General features: G+C 40.3%; 1 protein-coding gene across 12 annotated transcripts in view; it reads right to left on the reverse strand.

Annotated features, from left to right (window-relative positions):
• The window catches only part of PLCB4 (phospholipase C beta 4), a 323,966-nt gene that overhangs the window by 50,584 nt on the left and 248,063 nt on the right, over positions 1-25,319 (reverse strand). For 6 of the 12 annotated variants that reach the window (XM_043544061.1, XM_043544054.1, XM_043544052.1 and 3 more), the window contains 9 exons: positions 24,721-24,821; positions 22,798-22,833; positions 19,132-19,285; positions 18,395-18,479; positions 18,047-18,171; positions 15,711-15,762; positions 11,994-12,096; positions 7,947-8,111; positions 4,694-4,898 (listed from right to left, as the gene is read on the reverse strand). In XM_043544061.1, coding sequence (XP_043399996.1) covers positions 4,694-4,898; positions 7,947-8,111; positions 11,994-12,096; positions 15,711-15,762; positions 18,047-18,171; positions 18,395-18,479; positions 19,132-19,285; positions 22,798-22,833; positions 24,721-24,821 — 1,026 coding nt within the window. The remainder of the gene's footprint in view (positions 1-4,693; positions 4,899-7,946; positions 8,112-11,993; positions 12,097-15,710; positions 15,763-18,046; positions 18,172-18,394; positions 18,480-19,131; positions 19,286-22,797; positions 22,834-24,720; positions 24,822-25,319) is intronic. The other 6 variants (XM_043544062.1, XM_043544055.1, XM_043544053.1 and 3 more) reach the window with 1 other exon arrangement.

Below are 25,319 nucleotides of genomic sequence, written 5' to 3' on the forward strand. Positions count from 1 at the left end.
GATTTACAGATAATCAAGTAACTCACAAGTGGCAAAGGCAGGTCAGCCATAATGAGAAATACTGTGTGACAAATGAAATTGATTTTAGTATCTACAGTAGTAAAGCATCCACAGAAAGTAGCCATGACCGGGTGATCCCTATGTAACTTTAAACTTCACTAATTCTCAAGACAACCTGGACAGTGAAAAGCATATCAGCTGAAAGTGAAAAGAGTCCCTAAGGACATTCCTTTGAGCAGAATTACCATTTTAAGGGTGGCAGGCTTCCATGATAAGGAAGAAGATAACCACTCACGCAGGACATTAATGAGTTGAAATACAATTAATATTTTAATGTTTCAAGATACTGCCCTTTCCTGCATGTGAAAAGACAGTCACACGGGACTATTAAATAGGCCTCCCAGTTGAAGAAGTGTCACACAGAAATCCGGAGTGCATCCATTCGCTTGTCTAAAAGCTGTATCTTGATTCAACCATTCGTTATAAAATATTGTACATATTATGCCTGAGCTTTTGCCATGACCGTCATGGATGATGTTCTCACTTAACTGTATTTTCAGGGAATGCAACTGATGACATTCCCCCAACTAAACCTTTTCTCACATGCTGGAAAGAGAGTAGTGAGTTCAGTTACTGCCCCTCAAACACAACACCATGTGCATAGTGGATTCTTTCTGTTCAGAATGTTGTAATGTAATAAAGTAAACTCATCTTCCAGTTGCTTATCAGTAAAGATAAACCTTTTTGGGCCTTGCATTCCAGATAGTCTCAGTAATGTAATGGCTCTGTACTTCTAGAGTGATGGTTTTGGCAGTCAACATTTTCATAAAGATTTGAATTTTATTTCACATACCAGAATCCTGTCTCAAGTCATAGCTATTTTCAAAGTAACTAGTTGTGATGTCATAGATAAAATATGGGACTAGGGACACATGTGCCAGTCCAGGAAAAACATATTAACCCGTTAGAATTTTGGGGATAATCTTGCAGTCCTTACTCATGCAAACTTCCCACCGAAGTCACTGGAAGTTTTGCCCAAGTGAAGAAAGAAGGATCAGGCCTTCAGTCCTTAGTATCTACTTTATCCGTATATGAAGATAGTTTGTGCAAGATATGAAAGCTGCATTAAATAATATTTTTCACCTAGACAGCTCAAGTTAACCACCCAAAAAACAGACTATTCCAATACCACTGTTCCCTACCAATTGGTATCTTGTGTCTCTCACTCAGCGGTATTTCCCACAAATATCAAATGGACAGACATTTATCCCAAGCACATAATGGCCCCAACAACCTGAATATTTTCCCTTTCTTTTAACTGAGCCAACTACCCTTCCAATCCCTAGAACCTACACTTCAAAGAAAATCCATGCCTGCCTTGTTCCTGCAACCATCACATAGTATTTGAAAATGGAACTTGAATATTAAGAACTTTCAAGTAAAAAAACCCCTCCTTATGTGTGTGGGAGAGTGAGACCTTTGCAAATTGTGTTACCCATCATTTATACACCTCGCCAAAGGCTCAGCATTTCTACTGGAGGTAAATGATTCACCGCTCTTTTCTACCCCACCACTTGTCCTCTGCTTCAATTTTCCTTTTTTATGGTCTTTTTGGTAAGGTAACTGGATACCAAAAAGTTTTAAAGCTATGAGTTAAAAAACAACAACAAAACCACTTGTGTATAACCAGTATAGCCTTGGGAAGCATGTGTTCTAGAAGCAGAAGTCCCATCACGACTGTATGTAATAGTGCTTGCTTATTATGTACACTATCTATATGAAATAAAAGCCTCTCTTTGAAATCTGCTGCCTCATTTGGCATTTCTTCAGAACAGATTTGTGTCCCATTGGCTATTAGGAGCAGGGGAACTGAAGCTGATAAACCATAGAAAATTAGCAAACCACATCAAAAAAAGAAAATGGTGCACATTTCTTCCTAACCTTATCATGAAGCAATCATGAATCATTATTATTTGGCATGAGAGACGTTCTTAAATCTTACTCCTACAGGTTCAAAAGGAAAGTAGCTGAAAATTAAGGTTCTTGACTCTTTGCCCAAACAATCTAGTTACAAATCAGAGACAGTAATTGAATTGTAGTTCATAAAACAATGTAAAATGCAGAACAGATGACAAGCACTCAAAAGCCACATGTAAACAGAATAGTCATGATGCCGGCTGAACATCAAAAGCAACATCTCAAGCTCTTTTGGTCATCAGGCTATTGATCTATATCAGTGAGAAAACAAAGGGTGACAAGCCAAAAATGACTGTCGTTGGGAAAGGAGGAACAAGAACTGAGCTTGTTGAGTTATCATTAGTACAGAGCCCATTTCCTCTACACAGGCAACAAGATATTACATATAGTTCCCTCATCCTAGCAGTATTTCACTTTAATGATAAACCTACTCGGGGTAAACATTTTTTTTTCTTCACACCCGACACCTTACGGATAAACCACCTGGAGTAACGTTGGCAATTTAGAAGATCAGCCGACACTGAACTTTTACACAGCTCGCCTTTTACAAACTGATTTTGAAATCCTCTCTGGGGAAAAGAAGGCTGTATCATTTTTGGATTTGTGTGTGAGCAAACCCCCAAACCTCTGCAAACGGAAGAGTTAACAGTAAACACAATGGAACTTCATTTATGTCACATTAACTGGGTTCCAAACCTTTACAAAATGCCTGGTCCCAATTCAGGGCCTCATCCTGATTCAGGACAGCGGTTTGAGCATGTGCACATGTGCTGTCCACAGCAGCCTCGACTGAGGCTCATGCTAACGTTCTTTTCTGAATTGGGGCCCTTACTGGTAAAAACTATTGGTTAAAAACCCAATGTTTTCATTCAATGAGCAAGTGCCTGGTACCAATCAAGTCAATGGCAAACCTCTCACTGATTTCAGTGGGGGGCGCAGGTGGGGGCGGGGGGCGTCAACATTTAACTTATTATTTTTTGCTATAAAAGGCCCTGATCCTGCAAACGATTATGTATGTGCTTAACTTTAGGCAAGAGAGTTGTCCCATAAAAGCCAGGGCTTATGTTTTCTCCTTAAAGTTTGATTGGAAATCCTAACAAAAGGTGTATGTATGGTTTTAATTATATTTGGTAAAATTAGTCCCTTGAACAATTTCGCGCACGCTCTCTTTCTCTACTTTTTACTACTGAAAATCCAATCCACATTAAAGTTGTAGTAACTATTGTGTACAAAACCCAGTGACCTTTACATTTTGAATTAGTTTTACAAAGAGCAAAAAATAATTTTTCCAACAAGGTTTCCCAAAAATCTCTTCGAGGGTGAAGTTCAGAGGGACAGAACAAGGCCTATGGACCACTTAAAATCCAATGTGAGCCCTAATTTGAGGTATTAAATGGGATACAGGCGGTACATGGGCCATGCACTAGCTCTCTATACAGGAACAAATTTCCTCCCACCTGAAAAAAAATATTTCTCAGTGCCAAATGCTTAATGAAAGTGGAAAAATTCCAGTACACCGACCTGCAGTTTAAAAATACTAAGACTTAGGACAACTAAAATACATATAAGTTGAAGGAGTACATCCATGCTCTTCTGCTACTCTGCTGTACTTGGATTTGCTACCTAATCTGCATCACTGGTAGCACAATAATGGTGACGTAACTTTGCTGGCAGTTCTTGGTGTTTACTGCTGTTAGACCTAGGCCTCTACTCAGATTTCTGTGACTGCTTTTAAAAAGTGGTTTCAATAAAGTTATGCTGGTATTTTTTATTCAAGCAAACATACTGATACAGCACTGTTGTAGGAACAGTGTCAGAGACCTATCTATGATAATATTTATCTTGAAAAGATAAAAGTTTGTCTTGTAAAGAGAAAAATAACTAGAAGCAAGTTTTCAGAGATCAGGCAAAGAGGGCTATCTCAGGGCTGTGAAGATAATAAGGGTGGCAACTTTAAACACTGGCAGTAGGGTTGCCAGCCTTCCAGGATTGGCCTGGAGTCTCCAGGAATTAAAGATTAATCTTTAATTAAAGTTTATGTCATGTGATGAAATCTCCAGGAACACATCCAACCAAAACTGGCAACCCTAACTGTCACTAATAAGTGATGGCTAAGATTTAATTTAAAGAGTGGTGTGAAGTATGCTAAGCGGGGGGGGGGGGGGGGGGGGGGAGAGGATCACTTGTAATTGCAAAGTTTATAAATACTTGAAAATTCAGCATCTTGCGTGTCCACTTTTCAGAGCAGGAGTATTTAGAAGAATGGTTAAAGTATGCTTTAAAAAAAAACAGCATCTTGTTTGCACCCTAGACTATGAAACTACAATATATGTTTTAACTTAGACATTTACTCCAATTAATATATCCAATGAGTTCTTTCTAAAGAGATTAAGAGATTCTAAAGAGATTAAGTACTGGCAAATTGAACAAATTCAGGTAACCTTGGGAAATGTAATTGTAGCTTTGTTTCTTTCCAAACTAATAGAAATCACTATCTTGATTTTGAAGGCTACATTCTCTTCATTGTTAATATTAAGGCACTTGAGACAAAAGTAAAGATATCTTAACCAGACAGAAGGAACTTTCCTACAGATTCGCAGATATAACGTTCTTCCAGTGCTCCAGGGATCCCTTATTTTCTATTGCACAACGAACTTATATTCCTTGCGTACTAAAACCCAAGATTCACGAAGCTGTAATATGTGTTTCTTCTTACCTCCAAAACCATCAGGCACATATGTTTTGAGCACAATGTTGCAGAAAACTGTTGGCAGAGATAGTGGTTTGTTGCCTTCATTTCGAAGGGAAATGTGTCTGTAGCCTGCCTGAAGGCCATCAAGAGGCAGGATCCTCTGACCGATCAGCTTGTTGTTGTCATCATACACTGCTATTCTCAGAACAGCGAGATCAGGTAGAATAACCTGGGAACCCATAAAATAAAGACATTCATTGACTCTCACAATGTTGCAAATTGCCCAAGTACCACACATGAAAGCATCCAGAGATCACACAACATAGTGGATGTCCATTTCCACTACTGGTAAGTCAGAAGCACAATCTACTTATCTCTGTAAGAGAATACCATCACCCTTTGCTGGATGCAAGCTGTATGCTTTCAGACACGGAGGCATTACTGGAAAAGTTTAGTTTCTCACTCTCTCTCGTTCTTGGTGTTAGTTTTTTGGAGCACAGAAATTGCTCGTGGAAGAATTCTCCAGATCGTAATCAAAATAATTAAATATTTTGCTTATTTATTTTTCATCGCTGGAGGCCGGTGACCCCTGAAAGTGGGCAGGGAGTAGCAGAGACACAAACTGGTAGTCGAAGGCAGACGGGTAATGCTGGGGTCAGGGGAAAGGCAATGACCGGGGGGTACTTGGAAAGGACATCAATAATAGAATAAGGGTGTCGAGAAGGAGGAAGAATGGGGTGTTACACACTGTCGGAGGGAGATGATGTGATGTGAACACAGCTGGAGAGGTCTGGTGGGGAAGAGGGTGACACATGTACATTATAAGGCAACGGAAGGAGGGCAATACACAGTGGGAGGCCTGGTGCTGGTGGGGAACACTCTCAGCAGGGATGGGTGTGGGGGTTCGCGCAGAGAGAAGAGGTAGTGGTTGCTGGACAGTAGGTCCCTGAAGCTGTTCACAGGAGTGACCCTTATTCATGTGAGCAGTCACACTGAAGCAAAGGGTACCTGAAGCTGACAGTTCCCATCCTGACCAACAAAAACAACAGCAGAAATTCCTTTCAGTCCCACCTGAATCCAAAAGGGCTAGCCTGAGACCTGTTCCACCTTCTTCCTCAGAAAGGTGATCAGGGATAGGACTGGAGGAGAGAGGATTCCCTGCACCAGGAATGTCTGTACAGGGCAAGCCAGCAATCTTTCATTCCCAGTCTGTCTGAGCTGCAGGCCAAAAAGGGCCCTGACAGCGGGAGTGGGTAAGAGACAGAGAGAGGAAAGGAATCAAGAGGACCTGACCCAGAAAGGAATCAATACTAATTAAAATAACACTGAGACATTACTACTTTCCTTGCTCTCTTCACCTGGCTATATTCGGTGATGCCTGAGACTGTCACTCAGAGAAGAAAATAAAACAGGCTTTTCCTCCCTTGGACCTGCTGCCTTCAGTTTAAGCCTTAAGTAAAGAGCATAGAAACAAACAGCTTTTTGAACTCTGTGCATGTCTGAACTATTCACAGACACCACAGTTAACTTGCCCTGTTAAGTACTGTCTGACTGACCAGAAGTAAGCATCCTGACACACCATATCACAAGCATCAGCCCCTCACAACAGAATGACAACACAAAACTTGGGTTAGAATGGCAGAAGATTTAATATCAAACAGAATGATCAAACAGAATTCACACATTACCTGCTAGCATTTGTGTAGGGTTAATGCCATCATGGGAGGAGCCCCAGGCCCCAAACTGACCCGACTAGGGCCACTTAAACAGCATGGGTAAAATCTTCCCTTTCCATGTCACAGACCAGCACACCATTCATTCTGTGATGGGCTGTACTATACCACTGCTCATTACTGGTGGTAGAAATTCAAGCCCCTAGCCTGTAGTTAGTTTTAACTCCTCCTCCATGATCACGGGAGGGTACCAAGGAACAAAGGTCCCTTGGTTGTTTACTCATATTATACTTACAAGGGGTCAAGTTGTGACAAATGAGTTACTATGGAATTGGTTTGGCAAATCATAGTTTATTGTACAAGCATGTGTCCTCTCAGTGGGAAGAACCCAAAGGGCAGCAGATGCATGTCATCTGGTTACCCAGCCCAGGGCAAGGATGCACATCTGGGACTGCCCACGGTGAACTTAAAGCATTTCCTCTTGCCCATTTCCTCGGCCCCTATGCAGGAAAGCACTTGAACACATTCTTAAGTTCATCCCTGTTCAGGACGCCATTAAATATGTACTGAATAGGGATGCGTTCCTGAAATGGGGTCCCAGCAGCACAGCATTAGGACAAATCCCCTCCCAGGAATCTGAGTCCACTACATTTGCTACACTGGAAGCAGATTATCTGTGTTACACAATATACATATAAATACAGTATGATCAGCAGGCAAAACCTGTCACGAAAGAAAAACAGTAAAAATTCTGCAGGACAACAGAACAGGTGAAAGGAAAACACACATTATCAAAGACGGCACTGTTAATGCATGTATTTTGGATGAAACTCCAGTTGACAAAAAAAAATAAATAAAAAGCAGACTGAGAGATAAATACTGGACGTTTGAGATGACGACTGATCTCCCACCGTGAGTCCACCATACAGTACCAGGGAAAGGCGGTGGAGGTGAGGTTTTTTTTTTTTTCAGTACATGATACACATGGTCTACAGGAGAAGGGAGCTGGCCATGTGTGTGAGGAAGACAGCACCCTTCCATTTTTTCCATGTAATGACATTGACCTTAGCTTTGGATGCAGCATCTCACCTGCCCTCTTGGCTGAAGGAACAGTGCAAGATAGCAGCCACTGTCAGGGCAGGGAAGAAGACATCTCCAGGGAATGTTGGTGTCCACCAGCTGGAGCTCATTCTGAGCAGACTGCATACCTGGAACACAGGCATTGCCACGAAGGACGTGGGTTCCTCCAAGAAGGAGGAGGAAGCAAAAAAGAGGGAAAAGCCAAACAGACAAAAAAAAAAAAAAAAAATAATGTGACAACTACAGAGGTTATCCACAAAAAAAAAAAACCAAAAAAAAAAACAAAAAACGTTGAAAGTTTAATTCAGCCTTAATGGTTGACCGGTTGACTGTGGTAAACGTTAAGTCCTACAAATTTAAGGTCCAATCCTGCAAATCCTTGTTCATGGGAGTGACCCTTGTTCATGTGAGCAGTCACACCGAAGCAAAGGGGATTGCTTATGCAAGTAAAGAATACTCACATGGGAAAGGGTTTGCAAAAGCAGGCTTCAAAACACCCAAGTATACATTCAAAAAAATCCTACCTTTCGAAATACAAATGATTCTTCATTGTAAACAGGGTTCAGGCCATTGTTCATCACCATGCGGGTTCGAAACTCCTTACGTATCGTGTCCGTAGGTAACCCGTACATATCCACTTCTACATACGTACCAATTTTTTTATCTGATAAGAACTGACCAGATATTACCTGAAAAAGAAGAAAAGGAATTAAATACACTCCTCTGATCTAAAGAAAGTAACAATATAAAACATACAGTACTTTATGATGAGTGGAAATAATGTCACTTGTATTCTTTATCCAATAACAGTATTCACACACGTTCATTATACAGAGCAGTCATATTCATTTAATAGTGTAATTTTTTTTTCCTCAGCATCGACTAACCACTAAATTTCACGTTCGCACATTTGGTTTTGTAAATAAAAGGTAATTCTTTACGATTTTTATGAATATGTGCACACATAACAAATTACAGTTAAATGGTATTACACAGCGTGTAAATCAGTAATGAATTTGGCCTATTCATACAATGTAGATTTACTAGTACCACTTGTTTTTTAAAATTAGATTCCATGCTGATATTACGCATCTGCATGAGTAACAAGTAAACCGCGTCTTTTCTGACAGGGTTCCTCTTTTATATTTTGGGGGTTTTATGCTGAATTTTAGGGTTAACGAAAGTGAGAGGCTCACTGCATGTACATTCTAATAACAGCCCCGTGGGAAAGTCACATTGTTCCCGCTACTTTTCCGCAGCTGCTGCTGTGCATGCAATATTCTCAGCTCCAAGGCCTCATTGCAGGACAGGACTGAAGCATAGGCATAAGTGCTTTACAGTGAGATCACGACCCAGCAAACATTGAGTGCTGCATAAACCCACACGTGGAAGCGCACTATTGTGCAGTAGGTTTTATAGTGGTAGAGGGACTGGCTTTTCTCTCATGAACTTGTACATTCAAACCTCGGTTTGGGTCACACGTAGTGTCTTTCTCAAGTTTGCCACATCAGATGAAAAGAATGGGCAACGTTGGCAGATTTTTGCTCAAGGGGCACCTTGGCTTATAACAGCAGATAAATCAATTCAGAACTGAAATGCTTTTTCAAAGCGGGACTAGATTGTTTCTTGGTAACAGGCATATGAAGCCTTTCACCTCTAGGTCACTGCCACTGGAGTAACTGCAAGTTACTGTAATCTCACTTACTCGGTAGCCTATTTAAAATGAGTTGGTGGCATCAATACATTGGGTAGCAGACATGTGTAAACTTTGCATAACTTCTATCATAACTGGCACTAACAGACAAACGTGATGGTACATCTGAACAGAGGGCCAATGATCTGGTGGAGGTGGAAACTGAGTTATCTTTGTTTTCTTCTTATAACTTGTATTACCACAGTGCCTAGGAGACCGAAGTCATGGATCAGGACCCCATTGTGCTCGGTGCTCTGTAAACAAAGAACAAAAAATGGTCCCTGCCCCAGGGAGCTTACAATCGTAACACTCTAACTGTAGTTCCTACAAAACGGGATTGCCTCATATTGGTGAGGTGGTACCTAGGGGAGTTTATGCATTGCTACTTCATATGTTGTTCTATGGACATCCACCTTCAGCATTGTCATTCCAGCACCCTTTAAAAAACTACATTTTCTCTAACGTTTTTACAAAGATGTGGATTGGCAGAGCTATATGGTGAAGGTTGCCCTGAGCCTGTCTGTACTATGCCTTGCTCAAGCCAGTGAGAATCTGATCCAGCAAAGCACTTAAGCACATGCTTAACATTAAGCACATGAGCGGTACTACTGATTTTAATGGGTCTAATCATGTGCTTAAAAGTGTGTTGCTGGTATCTAAAGACCTTCACTGGGAGAAAATGCTCGGCACTAAAAGTCTCTTTAATTTATCAGCGAAAGATGTAACAAGAACCAATGGCTGGAAGATGAAGCCAAACAAATTCAAATGAGAAATAAGGCCCAAATTTTTAACAGTCTTCAAATATATTAAGGGCTGTTATAAAGAGAACAGCGATCAACTGTTCTCCATGTTCACTGAAGAGTGGACAAAAAATAAGGGGCTTAACGGCAGCAAGGGAGATTTAGGTTAGATATTAGGGGAAACTTTCTAACTATATGGCTGGATGTTATTGCTCTACTTTAGTTTCAATGCATTCTACGAGCCTCTTCCACATGGTACTCACTAAATACGCAAATCTAATTTAATATAACATCTCTGTGCAATGCAGAATACTTAAAAAAACAAACAAACTAGTGTAATGGAAGCCTATTACAGGATTCCTCTCCCTCTCTCTGCACACAAATATCTTGAATTTGCTGCAAATTTATTCCAAGTCCATATTTATCTGGCTACAGCAGACCATTTTCCTGTGACACGCTTTTGTTGCACTAACATGAGGTTTTCTTTCCCAACACCGCATATGTTGTTATTCTGTACTGTCAAGGATTGAACGCAGAAATGAAACATATTTAAAATTGCACAGACCAAGGTCGATTTTGACCTGTTCTTTTCTGATGTGCACCAAAGTATCTGGTCTTACATTCTTTAATTACAGAAAACTTGAAAGGGCTGATTTGAGAGACAATGCAGTCTAGTGGCTTGGTCACTGGACTGGGATTCAAGACACGAATTCTATTCCCAGCTTTGTCATTGACATGCTGTAGGAGACCTCTCTGTGACTGTTTCCCCTCCAGCCTCTCTCTGTCTTCCCTATTCAAACTGTAAATTTTTGGACAGAGACTGCCTCTTCACCATCTAGCACAATGGGGTCCTGATCTCTATTGTGGTTTCTAGGTACTACTATAAGACTGACTCAGAACCAACAAATTATGAACACAATTACCTTAGGGAACATGTGCTCTTATTCCTGTTACCTTAGTCCTCCTTTTCTTTAGGGAAGAGACTGTGCCCTCCAGTATTTTTTGTTCAGGGCATGGGGCCCTGATTCAGAGTAGGGCCACTAAGTAATAACCCAATATAAATCATAAGTTTTGCACTTACAATAGCACTTTGCGTTTAGACAGCACTTTTCATCTGAAGATCCCATATGCTTTACAAAGAGGGGTAAGCTTTATTATCCCAATTTTACTGATGTGAAACTTGGGTAAATGTACATAATACATGCCAAACAGTTTGCTTGGGGATGCAGTTTGGAATTTTCACATCTTTTCCTCCTCTGGATATATATAAAGTGATCATTGAGATCACAGCATTTTCCTGAGCAGCATTCTGAGGTATCTAAGCTAATAGAGTCCTGGCAGAGAGTGGAGGAAATGCAATAAAAGAGGTCACTCTGCAACTCTTTCTTTCCTTCCTAAAGACTGGTAATCTCTATCCAGAGCGGGAACAGAAGATTTAGGTAAGCTACATAAACTATCCTGGGAGTTTTATGGCCTCTACTGTCTCAGAGATGACTCACAGAATTCAAAAAGTTAGGACCTCGGTAACTAACCTTTTCAGAACATTCAAATTGGACATAAATGCGGCTGCTCTATGAATGAAAAATGTTTGTATTCCCACCCACTCCACCTTCCGCACTAATTTTCCATAACTGATTTTCCACATCTAATTCTACTGAAGCCTTGCGTTACCTTCATTTGTAGAGTAGCCATAAGTGACACCATAAATGTGGCTGCCATTTCTGAAGTTCTAGATGTATTGAAAACGTCCTACAGAAAAATTTCCATTACAAAACATCGTCTGACTCTGTGGAAACCAGTGGAACATACTTGGTTCTGAATGACCGGCAGGAATGAGCTCATATTTTATTTGGACATGGCTGCTCTAAACCACAAAGAATAGCGGGGATTTAAAATTGAGTGACACCCTTTAAATGGATAATTACAAACCGTTTCTAATTATATCCTGTTCTATTCAGCTCGTGTAAACACAGATGTCATAAACAACAATCAAATAACAATAATTAGATGAATTAGATAGAACAATTTGATGAAACCCACAAATTCCGAAGAAATTTGCCGTACATATTAGATATCCGCTTCTGTTTAAATGTGGTTTTGGATGCTCTAAGATGACTGCAGTCTCAGTTATATTTTACCTGTACTGAACAAGTTGCCGCAATAACACCATCTACTGGCGTTTCAGAGAAAGGGTCAAATGTTCGATCTGGTCGTCTCATGAAATCTGGTTTAAGGAGATACCTTATTTTAAGAAAGAGAAGAAGAAATGTATTTATGTATGGAACTTTAAATTGCCACTTTATTTATTATAAGTAATATTGATGGTCTAGCTTTAACAAATGAAATCCCCCAGGGTATTTTAAAATACATGCTGCCATTCTGATTTTAATTCATGCAACTGCGAGGAAAAAAAACCCTAAGGTGATCTGGACTAAATTTTTTTTTTTAAAGGAATCAGCCCCCTCCCCAGCCAAGATTTAGTTAGTAAATTACATCCTGAAGTGGATTTCTTCATCTGAATTATAAACCCTTGAGGAAAAGCGCTGATAACGTTAATACTGACAGACCCTTAATTATAGTGGTGTGAATGGAACTGCGATAATACCACTTACACTGCCTCCCTGGGGACTATGCCCTGGCTCGACATATCAATGAAACCCGTTTGTGCACTGATGAGTGACAAATGAGGATTCTGATTTTAAAACAGAATGGCAATGCTTCTGGAGTTCAGCTGTGTCAGAGATGAAGGGAATTCTCTTCCAACAATGGAAGAAAACGTGCAACTTGAATCCCTTCTGACCTTAATATCTAGGAATCATCCGGCCAATTCAGCAGCTATGCACGGACAGCCGCTGTTAGACGCTCCTATTTTACCTATAACACCGTTTCTGCTCAGCATCATTACTACAAACTACATTAGCAAGGTCTGGAGTGCAACCAGAAAATATTAAAAAGGTGCTGGAGGAGCTATTAGGACAAAAAGAATCTCAATTCCACTTTCTCCCATTTTGACATCAAATTTGGTGTCTATTAAGGAAAGTAATTTTCCTCAGCACGATACAACATTATATAATGAGTGTGTGTGTCGCTTTCGAAAAAATAATCCCATTTAATCATTTAAAACAGATATTTGGAGCGAAAGGGGAACTACTGGATAGTTTTAGGATGCACTTTAGCCATGATTGGCTGTGTTGAGGATCAGTGGGACTGACCGTGCTCGGACACTGATCTATATCTGGAGTGACTCATTGAAGCCAGTGGAGTAACACCAGTGTGAAACTGGGGTAGGTCAGAAAGAAATCAGGAGGCCCACTATATCTACAGTACACTCACAGGCACAGGGAGCAGAAAATATCATGCACATTACATTTTTTAATTCCATAACACCAGCACATTTCCACCAAACAGTTCGGTGTATAAATCAGGCTTATTCTTTGGATAGTTCCAAAGGACCAAACAGCAAGGGCATTTTCATAGTGCTGTTGGGCGATGAAGCAGAGAGACCATGTGTTGCCACCCCTGAGTAATGGAGCTGTCCCAAACAGCTGCCGATAAAACATTTATACTCTATCAAACCTTCCATGTACCACGCATATTACAGAAACATTACTTTAGAAATGTTCTGGGGCATATCCAATATTCCACTATGTATCTTAGATGTCAGGGAGGCAGACAGAACTGTTCAAGCCAATGACTGACCCAGGGGTAATTTTTTGTTTGAAAATTTCTTTTGAAAGTAAAACACGTTTTAAAAGTATGAAGGGAGAAGCAGGGAAGCATCAACTGGGGTTTATCTGATTTCAGTCCGCTCCTAGGCCACCTTTTTTTGTTGCTGCTGAGAAGGTCACAACTGCTCCATTTTGGAAAAAACAAGTGGTTTGAAGCTTGACTGAGAAACGTAACCATTTCCTGGGAAATCACCAGACACATTCCCATGCTTGTATTTAATTGTTGTTCACTGCTTTAGTACAATAGTACATGCCGCTTTCTTCAATTTTTTATTATTCATTATTTGTATTGTGATAGTGGCTTGAGGCCTCAACCAAGTTGGTACCATCCCTAACAAAATGGGGCCCCAGTCACATAGTAAGAGACAGTCCCTGCCTCAGAAACCAGATAGACAAGACAGACAATGGGTGAGGGAAAGGAGATAGTATTACCCGCATTTTATAGACGAAAACCTTTTCTAAACTTCCATCCACTAGGTTCATACAAACTATTTCTTTCTGGATGCACTAGTATCCAGAATTAGACATCACCAGTAAAATCATATAAGGACCATCTAGTTTTACAGATATTGAACATTTCGTGGCTATAACCAGTGCACTACAGCAAACAAATTACAACTACCCACCAAATATAAAGGCTGATGTATGCAAATTCTCTCTACTGCTGAACATGCATGCAGGATACCAGATAAATGAAAATATAAATCTTATAGTGACAATTACAATAGTGAATACCAAGAATCCTATTACTAAAACAATTGTCTTGTTTTCACAGTAATTCTGAGGAAATTTAAATAGATTCTGGTCTCTTGTTTTCTAGCTAACTTAATATTTGCTATGATTCAGCAAACTCTTTCCCCTTCTTCAAGTACATTAACTCATCACTCCCTTACTCATGAAGCCACAAAGATAGTGTTTGAGAAGATCAGCATCAATCAAAACAGAAGCAGAATCACCATGTATAAAAGAGTAATGAACACATACGTGCGAGACAGAGAAATGAGATGCATGGATATCTGCTGTGCAATCTGCTCCTTCATGACAAATTAGTGGTTACCGTATTTTGTTTGGACACAGCCCTACATCAGTTTCAATAGTTGCCCATAAGTTCAATGTACTTTTCTTTTTGCTTTTATTTTCCAAAGACTACAATCTACTATATACATTAGCACACAGCATGTCCAAGTAAACTCAGATTTCTTGTGAACTGTACAGTGGCTCTGCATTGTGAGCCATGTTTTTAAAAAAGGATTCACAATTAAAAATGAAGATAATTTAATTAACTCTGCACGTGCTTTACATAGACTTTAAGGTCAGAAGGGACCATCATGATCATCTAGTCTGATCTCCTGCACATTGCAGACCACAGAACCTCATCCACTCCTGTAACAGACCCCCAACCTCTGCCTGAGTTACTGAAGTCCTCAAATCATGGGTTAAAGACTTCAAGTTACAGAGAATTCACCATTTACACTAGTTTAAACCTGCAAGTGACCCATGTCCCATGCTGCAGAGGAAGGTGAAAACACCCCAGGGTCTCTGCCAATCTGACCTGGGGGAAAATTCTTTCCCAACCCCAAATATGGCCATCAGTTAGACCCCGAGCATGTGGGCAAGACCAGCCAAACACCTGGGAAAGAATTCTCTGTAGTAAATCAGAGCCCTCCCCATCTCCAGCCATGAGAGATTTTTGCTACTGGCAGTTGCCAATGGGCCACATGCCATCATAGGCAGTCCAATTATATCATCCCCTCCATAAACTTATCAAACTCAGTCTTGAAGCCAGTTAGATTTTTTGCCCCCATTGCTCTCCTTGTAAGGCCGTTCCAGAACTTCGCTCCTCTGATGGTTAGAAACCTTCACCTAATTTAGACCCTAAACTTGTTTCATGATCTTTATAATTTGTCACACAAAATCTCTTCTATCTCATTTAATAAAATTGAGTGTGGCTGAAAAGTATAGTAACCACACTACTTTGCAAGCATAAATCAACCCCAGGAATTCTGCTCATTTCTATTCTATATCTAGCAGACAATTTTTCATTTGTAACACATAATTAGAAGTGACAAAGTTCTATAAAAACCATATATGATACATAGTGAAAATAGCTTAAATAACTTTACTCACCCGCACGATCCATTATATTCAAATTTTCCCTGATTCAATTGCATTGCTAAATCTGTCAAGAGACAAAAATAACTGAATACCCTGTCTCTGTGAATAAGGCAGATGTAGAGCAACCTTCTTTACAAAGGGAAATATGATGCACAGGGTTTTGCCCAAGAATGACCACTTTAACTTAGGGTGATTTCTATGCACTCAACTAGAAGACTTCGGATTTCTTTACAATGGTAACCTCTTTCTTTATCCACCACGCTAAAATCGAATGTGCATTAAAAAACATAGACTATAGTTACAAAAGTGTTAGGCCCTGATCCTGCAAGTCACTGGGGCCCTGTATGAGCACAAGGGTCTGCCTGCATGGATCAGTTTACAGGATCGGGGCCATAGAGACTACTGGAACTATTTTCAGCTCAGATGCTTATTGGAAAGTCTGAGTATTATTCAATTCATGTATAGAGCGCCTATCCACAGATCTTCTTTGTATTAATCACATCAAATGGGTCTTACAAGTCCTCTCCTCCAAAGTCCTCTGTTCAATGCCATATAGTATATCACATCACATGCTAATAGGTCTTCCTTTATTAAATTCTAGTGCTTCTTCCTGGGTCGGCTTCGCCATCATTTGTCTTCAGTCTTAATCTGTTGGATTCTTACCCACCTATTTGTCAGAACTGTGCTTTACATGACCACACCATCTGAGCCTGCACTCCCTCCATTTTTTGATTATGGATGTTATTGTGAGCATGTCTCTGACATATACATTCCCCATGTGGTCTTTCTTGTTTACCCCACTCATAGATCCCAACATCTGCATTTCCATAGAGCAGATCATTTGCTCATGTGTCTTCTTTGTTGCCCAACTCTCAGCACCATACATTATAACTGGATGGACCACTGCTTTATAGACTTTCCCTCTTCATCTTACTCGTCTCCACCTGTCACATATTGCACATATATCCACAGACACAGCCAGTAAATACATCAAAAACCCCTTAAAATTTAACAACACAAATTTTTCCTTAAAATTTCCAATCCCACACTTGGCCTATGAAAAACTCCCCTCCTATTTTTAGTGATAACTCTGGCCTCCTTTCGCCCACAGAGTTTTAGGATTCTGCTTTCAGACAGAGCTCAACCCTTGTTTGGGCTTCCCAGAATGCACATCAGAAACAAAACTAAACTGCCTCCACAACACAAAAGTATGGGATTTTGAATACACACCAACTAGCAATTTCCTTACTTGGTAGCACCCAGACTTAACACATCAGCCTTCCAAAGTCTCTCTCGTGGGATGACTTCCATTCCCTCACCTATCCTCCATCTCTTAGCGTGGCCTTCTGACAGAATACTTAACAGAGCAATGCCGCTTTTTCCCTATAGTGATCATTTACAACACAAAGAGCTGAGAATGCTGTGAGGGGATGGGTGCAGACCCAGGGAGAAGGGTGAAATTTGCACTGCCTCCTTTACCCCCACACTGTGTCCCCTTCTGGACTGATTTACAAGCAATACTTGTATGTCTGCGTGCAGCTCTCTCTAGTCTCTCTCAGCTAGAAGTCGGTAATGGCAGTGATGCAGAGCTTTGTGGAAGAGGAGTTGCAGAGGAAAAATGGGTATGATCATTAGGACTTTCTGGGGCACTGAAGACATCATCAAGGGGAAAAAATAAGAACAAGAACCCTTTAGGGTAGAAGAAGACAATGGAAAGATTGGTCTGGCAAGTACAGCCAAATATGTTTCTTGATTCAATGCAAAAACTAATAATTATACGTTTTTCCCCCGCCAAAAGGGCAAACTAGCTATCTCTCATCTTAGGAGAGAGCCATGTAAGCTCCCAATCTGCCTGCCTGTCACGACCCTAAGTGGCTCGCAGTCGTATCCCATTTCCAAGTGCTAACAATGAGATTTGCCAGTAATTGCTTATTGGTCTAGAAATATAGCTGACGTAATTATTATCATTTTCTATTTTATCCGGTGTGTCCCTCCAATGTAATGTTCTCTATGGAAGCCGTGCATTTCGTTGTTGCAAAGATAGGACTTTTGCGAAGAGGGTGGTTATTTTATAAACTAAAAATTATATCACTCTTACATTTATTTGAGACCCTAAAGTGCCTTGCTAATTATTTTTGCAAATAAAAGGAGACTGAATTTTCTTCCATGCTTTTTTCAAAACAATTCTTCCTTGTCTTATGCTTCCATGATTCCGTACACATCATCATACTGTTTAGCCATATGTCTGTTTCTTCAAAAAATGCCAGGAGGAAATCTGTGGCATCTGTTTGAGTGTTCCTGGCCAAGCCTTTCTCTGGAATTTAGGTTCACTGGACATCACTGCCTACCTGGGGTCTGAAAGTTCAGTGAGACCATCTGGCAGCCAGCGTTCCAGAAAATTTGAGGCATGTAATTACTGGAATCCACTCGGCCTCCCTTGGGGTATATCCGACTCATTTGTCGTTTATTATAACTATGTAACACGTTAAGGAAAACAAAATAAAAACAACATAGAGACTTCAGATCATTTACTCATACCATTATTATTTCTTATATGCTGTATCCTATTTTCCATGCTCCCGCGTGGACAATATTGTAAAATTAGAACTAAATGATTTTTGTATATATGACAGATGTCTACTGGCTAACCAAAAATAGAACTGGTATTCAGTATACTACTTTTAATAGAAGGATACTTCACAAATTCAATTGCATGCGTCTTCAAATACCCTAGTCCAACTGATTCATTAAAAGAGGACATATTGTAATGAATATTGCGTTCTAGAACAATAAGAAATAAAATCCATTTTAAAATACTGAGTATAAAACAGAGCAAAATACAAAACCATGCAATAAATACTATGCAATGTAGTAACACAGATCTCTCTATTTTTCCACTACTTGCCATTTTACAAAACCAAATTACATTTGAAATAATCTTAACTGATGTTTTCTTATTTGTCATTCTCTTCTCTCTAAGACCATTCTTGTGAGCCATCAAAACTTGGCTTTTATATTTATGAAAACACTGCAATTACATAAAGAGCAATAGTGGTATAACTAGATACTAGAAGTAATACGGTAATGTTTAGGGTATTTTATATATATATATCACAATAAGCAAACTGTTGACCTTTGTGACAATCACATTTATCCTATGTTAGTGAAAGAGAAAAAAGGTCTACAGTACAGGATCTATTCTTTGCAATGTTAACTTAATATACTTAATAATTCAGTGCCTCCCTGTGGCGACAAATAGAATAACAAGTTAATTCTATATTCCAAGTAAGTGTTCTGTAAATACCATACGAATGGAGTTTACGAAACTACAACAAGAATTTTAAACGGATTATAAAAATAGCAAATTGGATATAAGAATCATTACACAAAACTAAGTAGAAGTAAGAAGACAAATACTGTTGTTTCATTCAACCTTGTATGTTACCTTCTGCTACATGGAAACCTTGAAACTTTACGGGCTGAGCATAGTTGATCATTGTTGATAAATATGGATGTATATTGGTTGTCGCACCCACATATTTGTAAGACGCCATCCATGCTTGTTCATCTTCAACAGTTACTATGCCCTGAAAGCACATTTAAAAGTATATCCACTAATCACTTTTTTTGCTCTTGTTGGAGTTTTCAATGCAATGTAAAAAATGATGCCTGTTTCTCCAGAAGTTAAAATAGACACATAATGACACAAACCAGTTGGACCCTCAATGCTGCGGTTCGGGTCGATTCAGTTATTGATATATGCAGAACACTCAATGTTAATGGGCATCATGCATGAGGTTTGATGGCAGAACAGACTCCTAATTAGTGAGCAATATTATATGCTGTTAGTAAAACAACATTAGAATCCAGGATATTGATTAAAAAAAAGTCAAAGGGGACTGAACAATGCTGTGGGATAAAGCCCTGTCTTATCAAACAGAAGCCTGATCTTTTTAATACCAATTGCGTCGGAGGGGGGTACCTTTGAGGCTACTACCAAGTGGATCTTTGGCATCATCAAAACTCAAATGAGTGCCATTGATAAGCCTTTGTGGATATGACCAAGACTGAAATTATAAGGGAATTTGGGAATCAGAATTTGACAAGACTAATGGCGCTCCATGAAACTGACAAAGCTGTGGAGAAACGGGGGGGCACAGCACACTGTGCTTGGCTGTAGACAGTGATATAAATTTCTTTCTGTCATGTGCATAAACATCCACCATGCATACAGAAAAAGTTGCAAAATCTTCTCAGAGATATCCAATCTGCAGAGACTTGCAACAAGAGTAATTTCTCATGTGATTACACAGTCCAAATACATAGCAACATGGGTTGAAATAAAATATTTTATAGACAAGAAGAGGCCTCTGTCACACTACACTAAGGTCTTTACTACTCGCCGGATCGGCGGGCAGCGATTGATCCAGCGGGGATCGATTTATCGCGTCTAGTCTAGATGTGATAAATTGACCCCCGAGCGCTCTCCCGTCGACTCCTGTACTCCAGCTCTGTGAGAGGTGCAGGCAGAGTCGACGGGGAAGCGGCAGCAGTCGACTCACCGTGGTGAAGACACCACGGTAAGTCGATCTAAGTACATCGACTTCAGCTATGTTATTCACGTAGCTGAAGTTGCATAACTTAGATCGATCCCCGCCCAGTGTAGACCAGAGCTAAAAAAAAAAATAATCACACATACTGATATCTAGTGGCATCTTTCTGTTCAGTTTCTTGGCTCATTCTGTTCTGCCAATCACTTTCCTTCACTCTCCCTGACTACCCAGGACCTTCTTTATAAAGGCGCTATAAAGAGCACCAGAATGGGACCTTCTCTTGTAATCTGCAGCCCTGGTTAGGCCTATCAGTATTGTCATGTGGCCTACTATGTCAAGAAGAACAAACTAGAAGGGAATTTAACCCTATACATGCTGTCACATGAGCCTCTGCATCCTGTCCCAGTGAATTTCCCGATACAGTACATCTTAAAATACATCAGTATTGTAATGCAGCTTTTCATGTTCCGAATGCAATATAGCTCTGTTACAAAATATTTTTCTATGAGACCAGGAAACCATGAATAACTGCATATATTGCAAAATCATTTTTTCAGGCAAGGAGCCTCTGCATCTGTAACAACACTAAAGAATGACAAAAGTAACTCTACTGTACCCCTAATTACTGGACATCATTAATTTCAGGGGAAAGAGAAGGAAAAGCAAATCTATTTGCCAGTATTATGCCATACGCTTGTGACCTGCATTATGATGCAGACACATATTTAAAGAAATAAATACAATGACACTACCTTATTCCGCAGTCTGGTTGAAACATTGAGGCCTGGTCTACATGCAAAAATTAGGTTGGATTAACTGTGTTGCTCAGGGGTGTGAAAAATCCACATCCCTGAGTGACATAGTTAAGCCAACCTAACCGCCGGTGTAGCCATCATTAGGTTGCCGGGAGAATTCTACAATTCACCTAGCTACCGCCTCTCGGGGCAGTGGAGTACCTACACCAACAGGAGAATCCCTCCCACTGGCATAGGTAGTATCTACAGTGTAGACAACCTCTTAGGCTGACAAGGAAGGGCATTACCTGCCAGTTACTGATTGCCTCAGGGAGTTGAGTGACCACGGTGAAGCCCATGTTGTCTGGTTTGCAGTTCACACTTAAATTAAATTTTCCATGGTCCATATAATCAGACCCATACTTTATTTTAACATGGTTAATAGGGCCCGATCCCACAAGCAGTCCACAGGAAAGTCAATGAGTGTTCCACATGCAGAGGGGCTCGCAAGATTGAGCTCTTGATATGTAAAACACTAACACTGACATTTTGTAGCAGTGCAGAATATGATTTTATCATCATGCATTTTTTGTTATCAGGTTAATTTTTACCAGTCTGCTGACTACAAATTAAAACAAACCTCTTTAGGTCTGTAGGCCATGATTTTTCAGATGTGACGAGTAATTTTGGATGTCTCAATCTGGTGGGAGGCCAATTTGAGACATTTTAAGGAAGCTTGATTTTCAGCAAATGATGAGCACCTATCCTCTGAAAAATCAGGTTCAAGGTGCCCAAAGCTGGCCACCCAAAATCACTAGTCACTTTTCACAATCTTGGTCCTGAAGTGGATAAATGAAAAAATGCAGTGGGATAGAAATCAATGAGCGTTTGTATCCTACTACAGGAGAACAGGGCCCCAGGACTATAACCACACAATACTCTAATGACACAAGAGTCCTCCTAGTTGAGGATGTTCCAAGGCAATCTACTGATTATTAACTTTAATATATTCACTTACACATAATTTGAAGACTAAAAGGTCTGGCTCTCATTGCAATATCCACAGCAGTGGATCTAGGATTTCAAAACAGGACTGTAGGATTTGGGAATAAGAGGATGGGATGCCACTTACAGCCATCCCCCCTGAGCTGAAGAAATGGTTACCCTAACATATGGCCTTTGTAGGGTGCTGGAGTGAGTTAAGGATGAAAACAATCAGGATCCCTGTAGACCCGCATCTCCAGAAAAGCAGCAGAACCCCCCTAAAAAGACTGAAATAAAGTGTGGTCAGGAACGGATTTAACTGACAGAAAGGAAGAAATGCATGGAGACAAGCAGGAGGAGGGAGGAAGGAAGTGAGACTAACAGAAGATATTCTTGGTGGAAGGTAAATGCACAAATCCCAAGGGAAAGAAAAAGGAGGAAAAAGAAAAAAATAAAGAGATAAATAAAGTGGGGCAGGATGAAAAAAATGTTGGCATGATTTCTGTCAATCCCTCTGAAGGAATCACACTTTCCCAGGCACATGAAATTGGGGTGTAATTGTTTCTACTGGGATCAGATATTTCTAAGTGAGGGCAGGTCATGCAGCCTTCTTTTCCCCCCATTAGTATTATCCCTCAAAACCCTGTGAATAAGGGGAGTGGGAAGAGATGGAACTGCAACCTACTGGCCGTCATTACAAGGAGAAAGGAGACACAATGTGCAAAGAAATAGAGTGTAAAATAGTTATACACTTATGAATGTATTTTAGATAAAAATGTTTATATATAAAGAAATATAATAGAAACTACATAACATCCTATGTGTCACCTTTTTATTGTTTTCTTGTTCAGAATCTTCCAGAGCCTAAGGAAAAAATATATATACATTACCCAAAGAAACTGCAACATGAAACACTCCTAGTTATAAAAGAAAACCCTCAAATGGTTAATGCACTTGGCAAAAAGTATATCCCCTTCCAATTCATTATACGGTTCATCTATCAATTAACTCTCAAAGGTTTGCAGTATCTTTCAAATTCATATACAAAAGGGGTGGAAAGATAATAGCTACTAGTATTGGGAGTAGAAAGGAGGACATCAGGCAGTTAAGTCCAAACCTAGTTGGGGAATGGCGGAAAGCTCGTGGGGAGAGATTGAGAGAGAGTGGGCACACATGAAAGATCATTTGCCATCCTATATGCAGGGTGACCAGACTGGGAGGGCATTTGAAGATATAAGGGTTGGAGCTGCTCTGTACTTTGTGTTGTAAATGTCCAAATATGGAAGAATGCTGCTATCTGCCCCAAGAGACTGCAAGGTTACTTGCCACTAGAGTTCCATTCACTGAGTGACTCCCTGTGCTTTCTTCCTTCAATTACAAGCTGCTAGCACCGAGAACCTTAAACAGGAAAAGAGTGACTTGGCTCTCAAAGTATGTACAGAGAGAATCACGATTTACTGTCAAGCTATAGATCAATGAGGGAGCAAGGAGGGGCTCATGCAGAGAATGGCTGACCACTTGGAGTAATCAATAGGGCAGTTGGGGGCCTGCTGGTTTAATAAGCAAAACAGCCCTACAGCAGAGAAGGAAAATCTGCAGTTCATTCGGAAGCTCTGTAAAGGTCCTGAAGAAGCAAGGATGCAAACACAAAGCAAGCAGGCAGCTCTGATTATTTGTGATACTGCTGTTGAGAGATAGGTTGCGAAAGGCAGTGTGTGCAGCAAGGAGAACTTCCACCAATCGATATTTCTAGCTCAAACAAGAGCCTCAGCAAGCCATGCAGGAGAGAAAAAGACTAGAATGCTTCAATGACAGAGGAGGATGCTCCGGTACCTTAGTGACAAGCAGGGTCTGGTGCCTTGGGTGCCAGCATGGCTTAATTTTCAATTCCACTGTACAGTATCCAATTACGGACAAGTGCTATACCAAGTAATGTTCGCTTACCAAGTACAGAATGTCAGACTACTAAGATAAGGTGGTGGAATCTGCATCCTTAGAGGTTTTTAAGGCCTGGCTTGACAAAGCCCTGGCTGGGATGATTTAGTTGGTGTTGGTCCTGCTTTGAGCTGGGGGTTGGATGACTCCTGAGGTCTCTTCCAACCCTAATCTTCTATGATTCTATGATAAGTACCAGTGGAAGAATAAGCCCTTGTGGTCAGTCTGCCTGCTGAGATCCCAGTGCCATCCTCTCCAACTGGGGCTATTTTCCTGCTACCCTATCTATGTCACTGTTTCATAAACGCACAGCAAGTGGAAGTGGGTGCCTGCTATTCAGAGAGCACCAGTACAAAAATAACTGAGGAAGTCTCTGAGATAAGGCATGGGCTGAGGCCAAGCCAGGAGGAGTACAGGAGTGACGAAGCGGATATTCACCCCACAGTACGGCTCTTAAATTGTGACACACAATTCACAGCCAGGTACTGTTACGTAGGCAGGAAACTGTTGGCAGCCGTGTCTAACAATTTTTGGCCAAATCCTGTAGGCTGTGCACAGTGATTTCCCAGGTATAGCTCCCATTTGCTACCATAGGAGTTTTGCTTGAATAAGCAGAGCAGGTTTTGGCTTGTTAAATTTTATATCGCCATGAATTTAAGTGTCAGCAGCTCTGCTAGAAAAATCTGTGTGTGATTCATACTGTATTTTCTCCTACAGCTAACACACAGTGTGATCCCTCCGCACAATGAAAGGTCTTTCCCAGCCATCTCCATGGAAAAATCTTCCAACGTGAATATATGTCAGAATCAAGCCTACCTTTTTGACGCTATTGGCAACCGCTTCTTTTTGACTCAAGTCATCTGCAGAAAGCTCTGTTCCAAATTTTAATTCTGGATGGGCTTCTTCTTCTTGATCAGCTACACAAAAATGAAAAGGAAGGAAATGAGGGTGAAAAACATAGCAGCACATATTTTTGTGGAACTAGTTCAAAAACCATCACACCAGTGTGAATTGGCTCATTTTCTAAAGTGAGTAAAACTAAGGAAGTAGAAAGATTTCCAACAAGTAGTGGATGTTTAAAGTAAGTCCCTCAGATTCCTTGGTTTGCTAGCTTTTATCTAGTAAATACTAACGCCCATTCAGTAAAACGGCGTGTAAGAACAAATCTGTGGATGAGACATAGATACTGAGAGATAAGTTTAGCATATTCTTGGAAAAATCATGAATTTGGCATAGGAAAATGTAAAAATCAAGGGCCTGGGGTAACAAAAATGAAATGAAGCCAGGGCTCTTTAAAAATAAATTCAAAAGTTTTGGTGCCACCATTTGAGTTCTCATATGCCTACACCCACTCTCTTTCCTTTTATCCATGGATCTCTCTCATTTATTTTCACAAATTGTTAGTGGTTTCAAAG

This window comes from Chelonia mydas, chromosome 3 (genome assembly GCF_015237465.2).
Source record: "Chelonia mydas isolate rCheMyd1 chromosome 3, rCheMyd1.pri.v2, whole genome shotgun sequence".
NCBI classification, from domain to species: Eukaryota; Metazoa; Chordata; order Testudines; family Cheloniidae; genus Chelonia; species Chelonia mydas.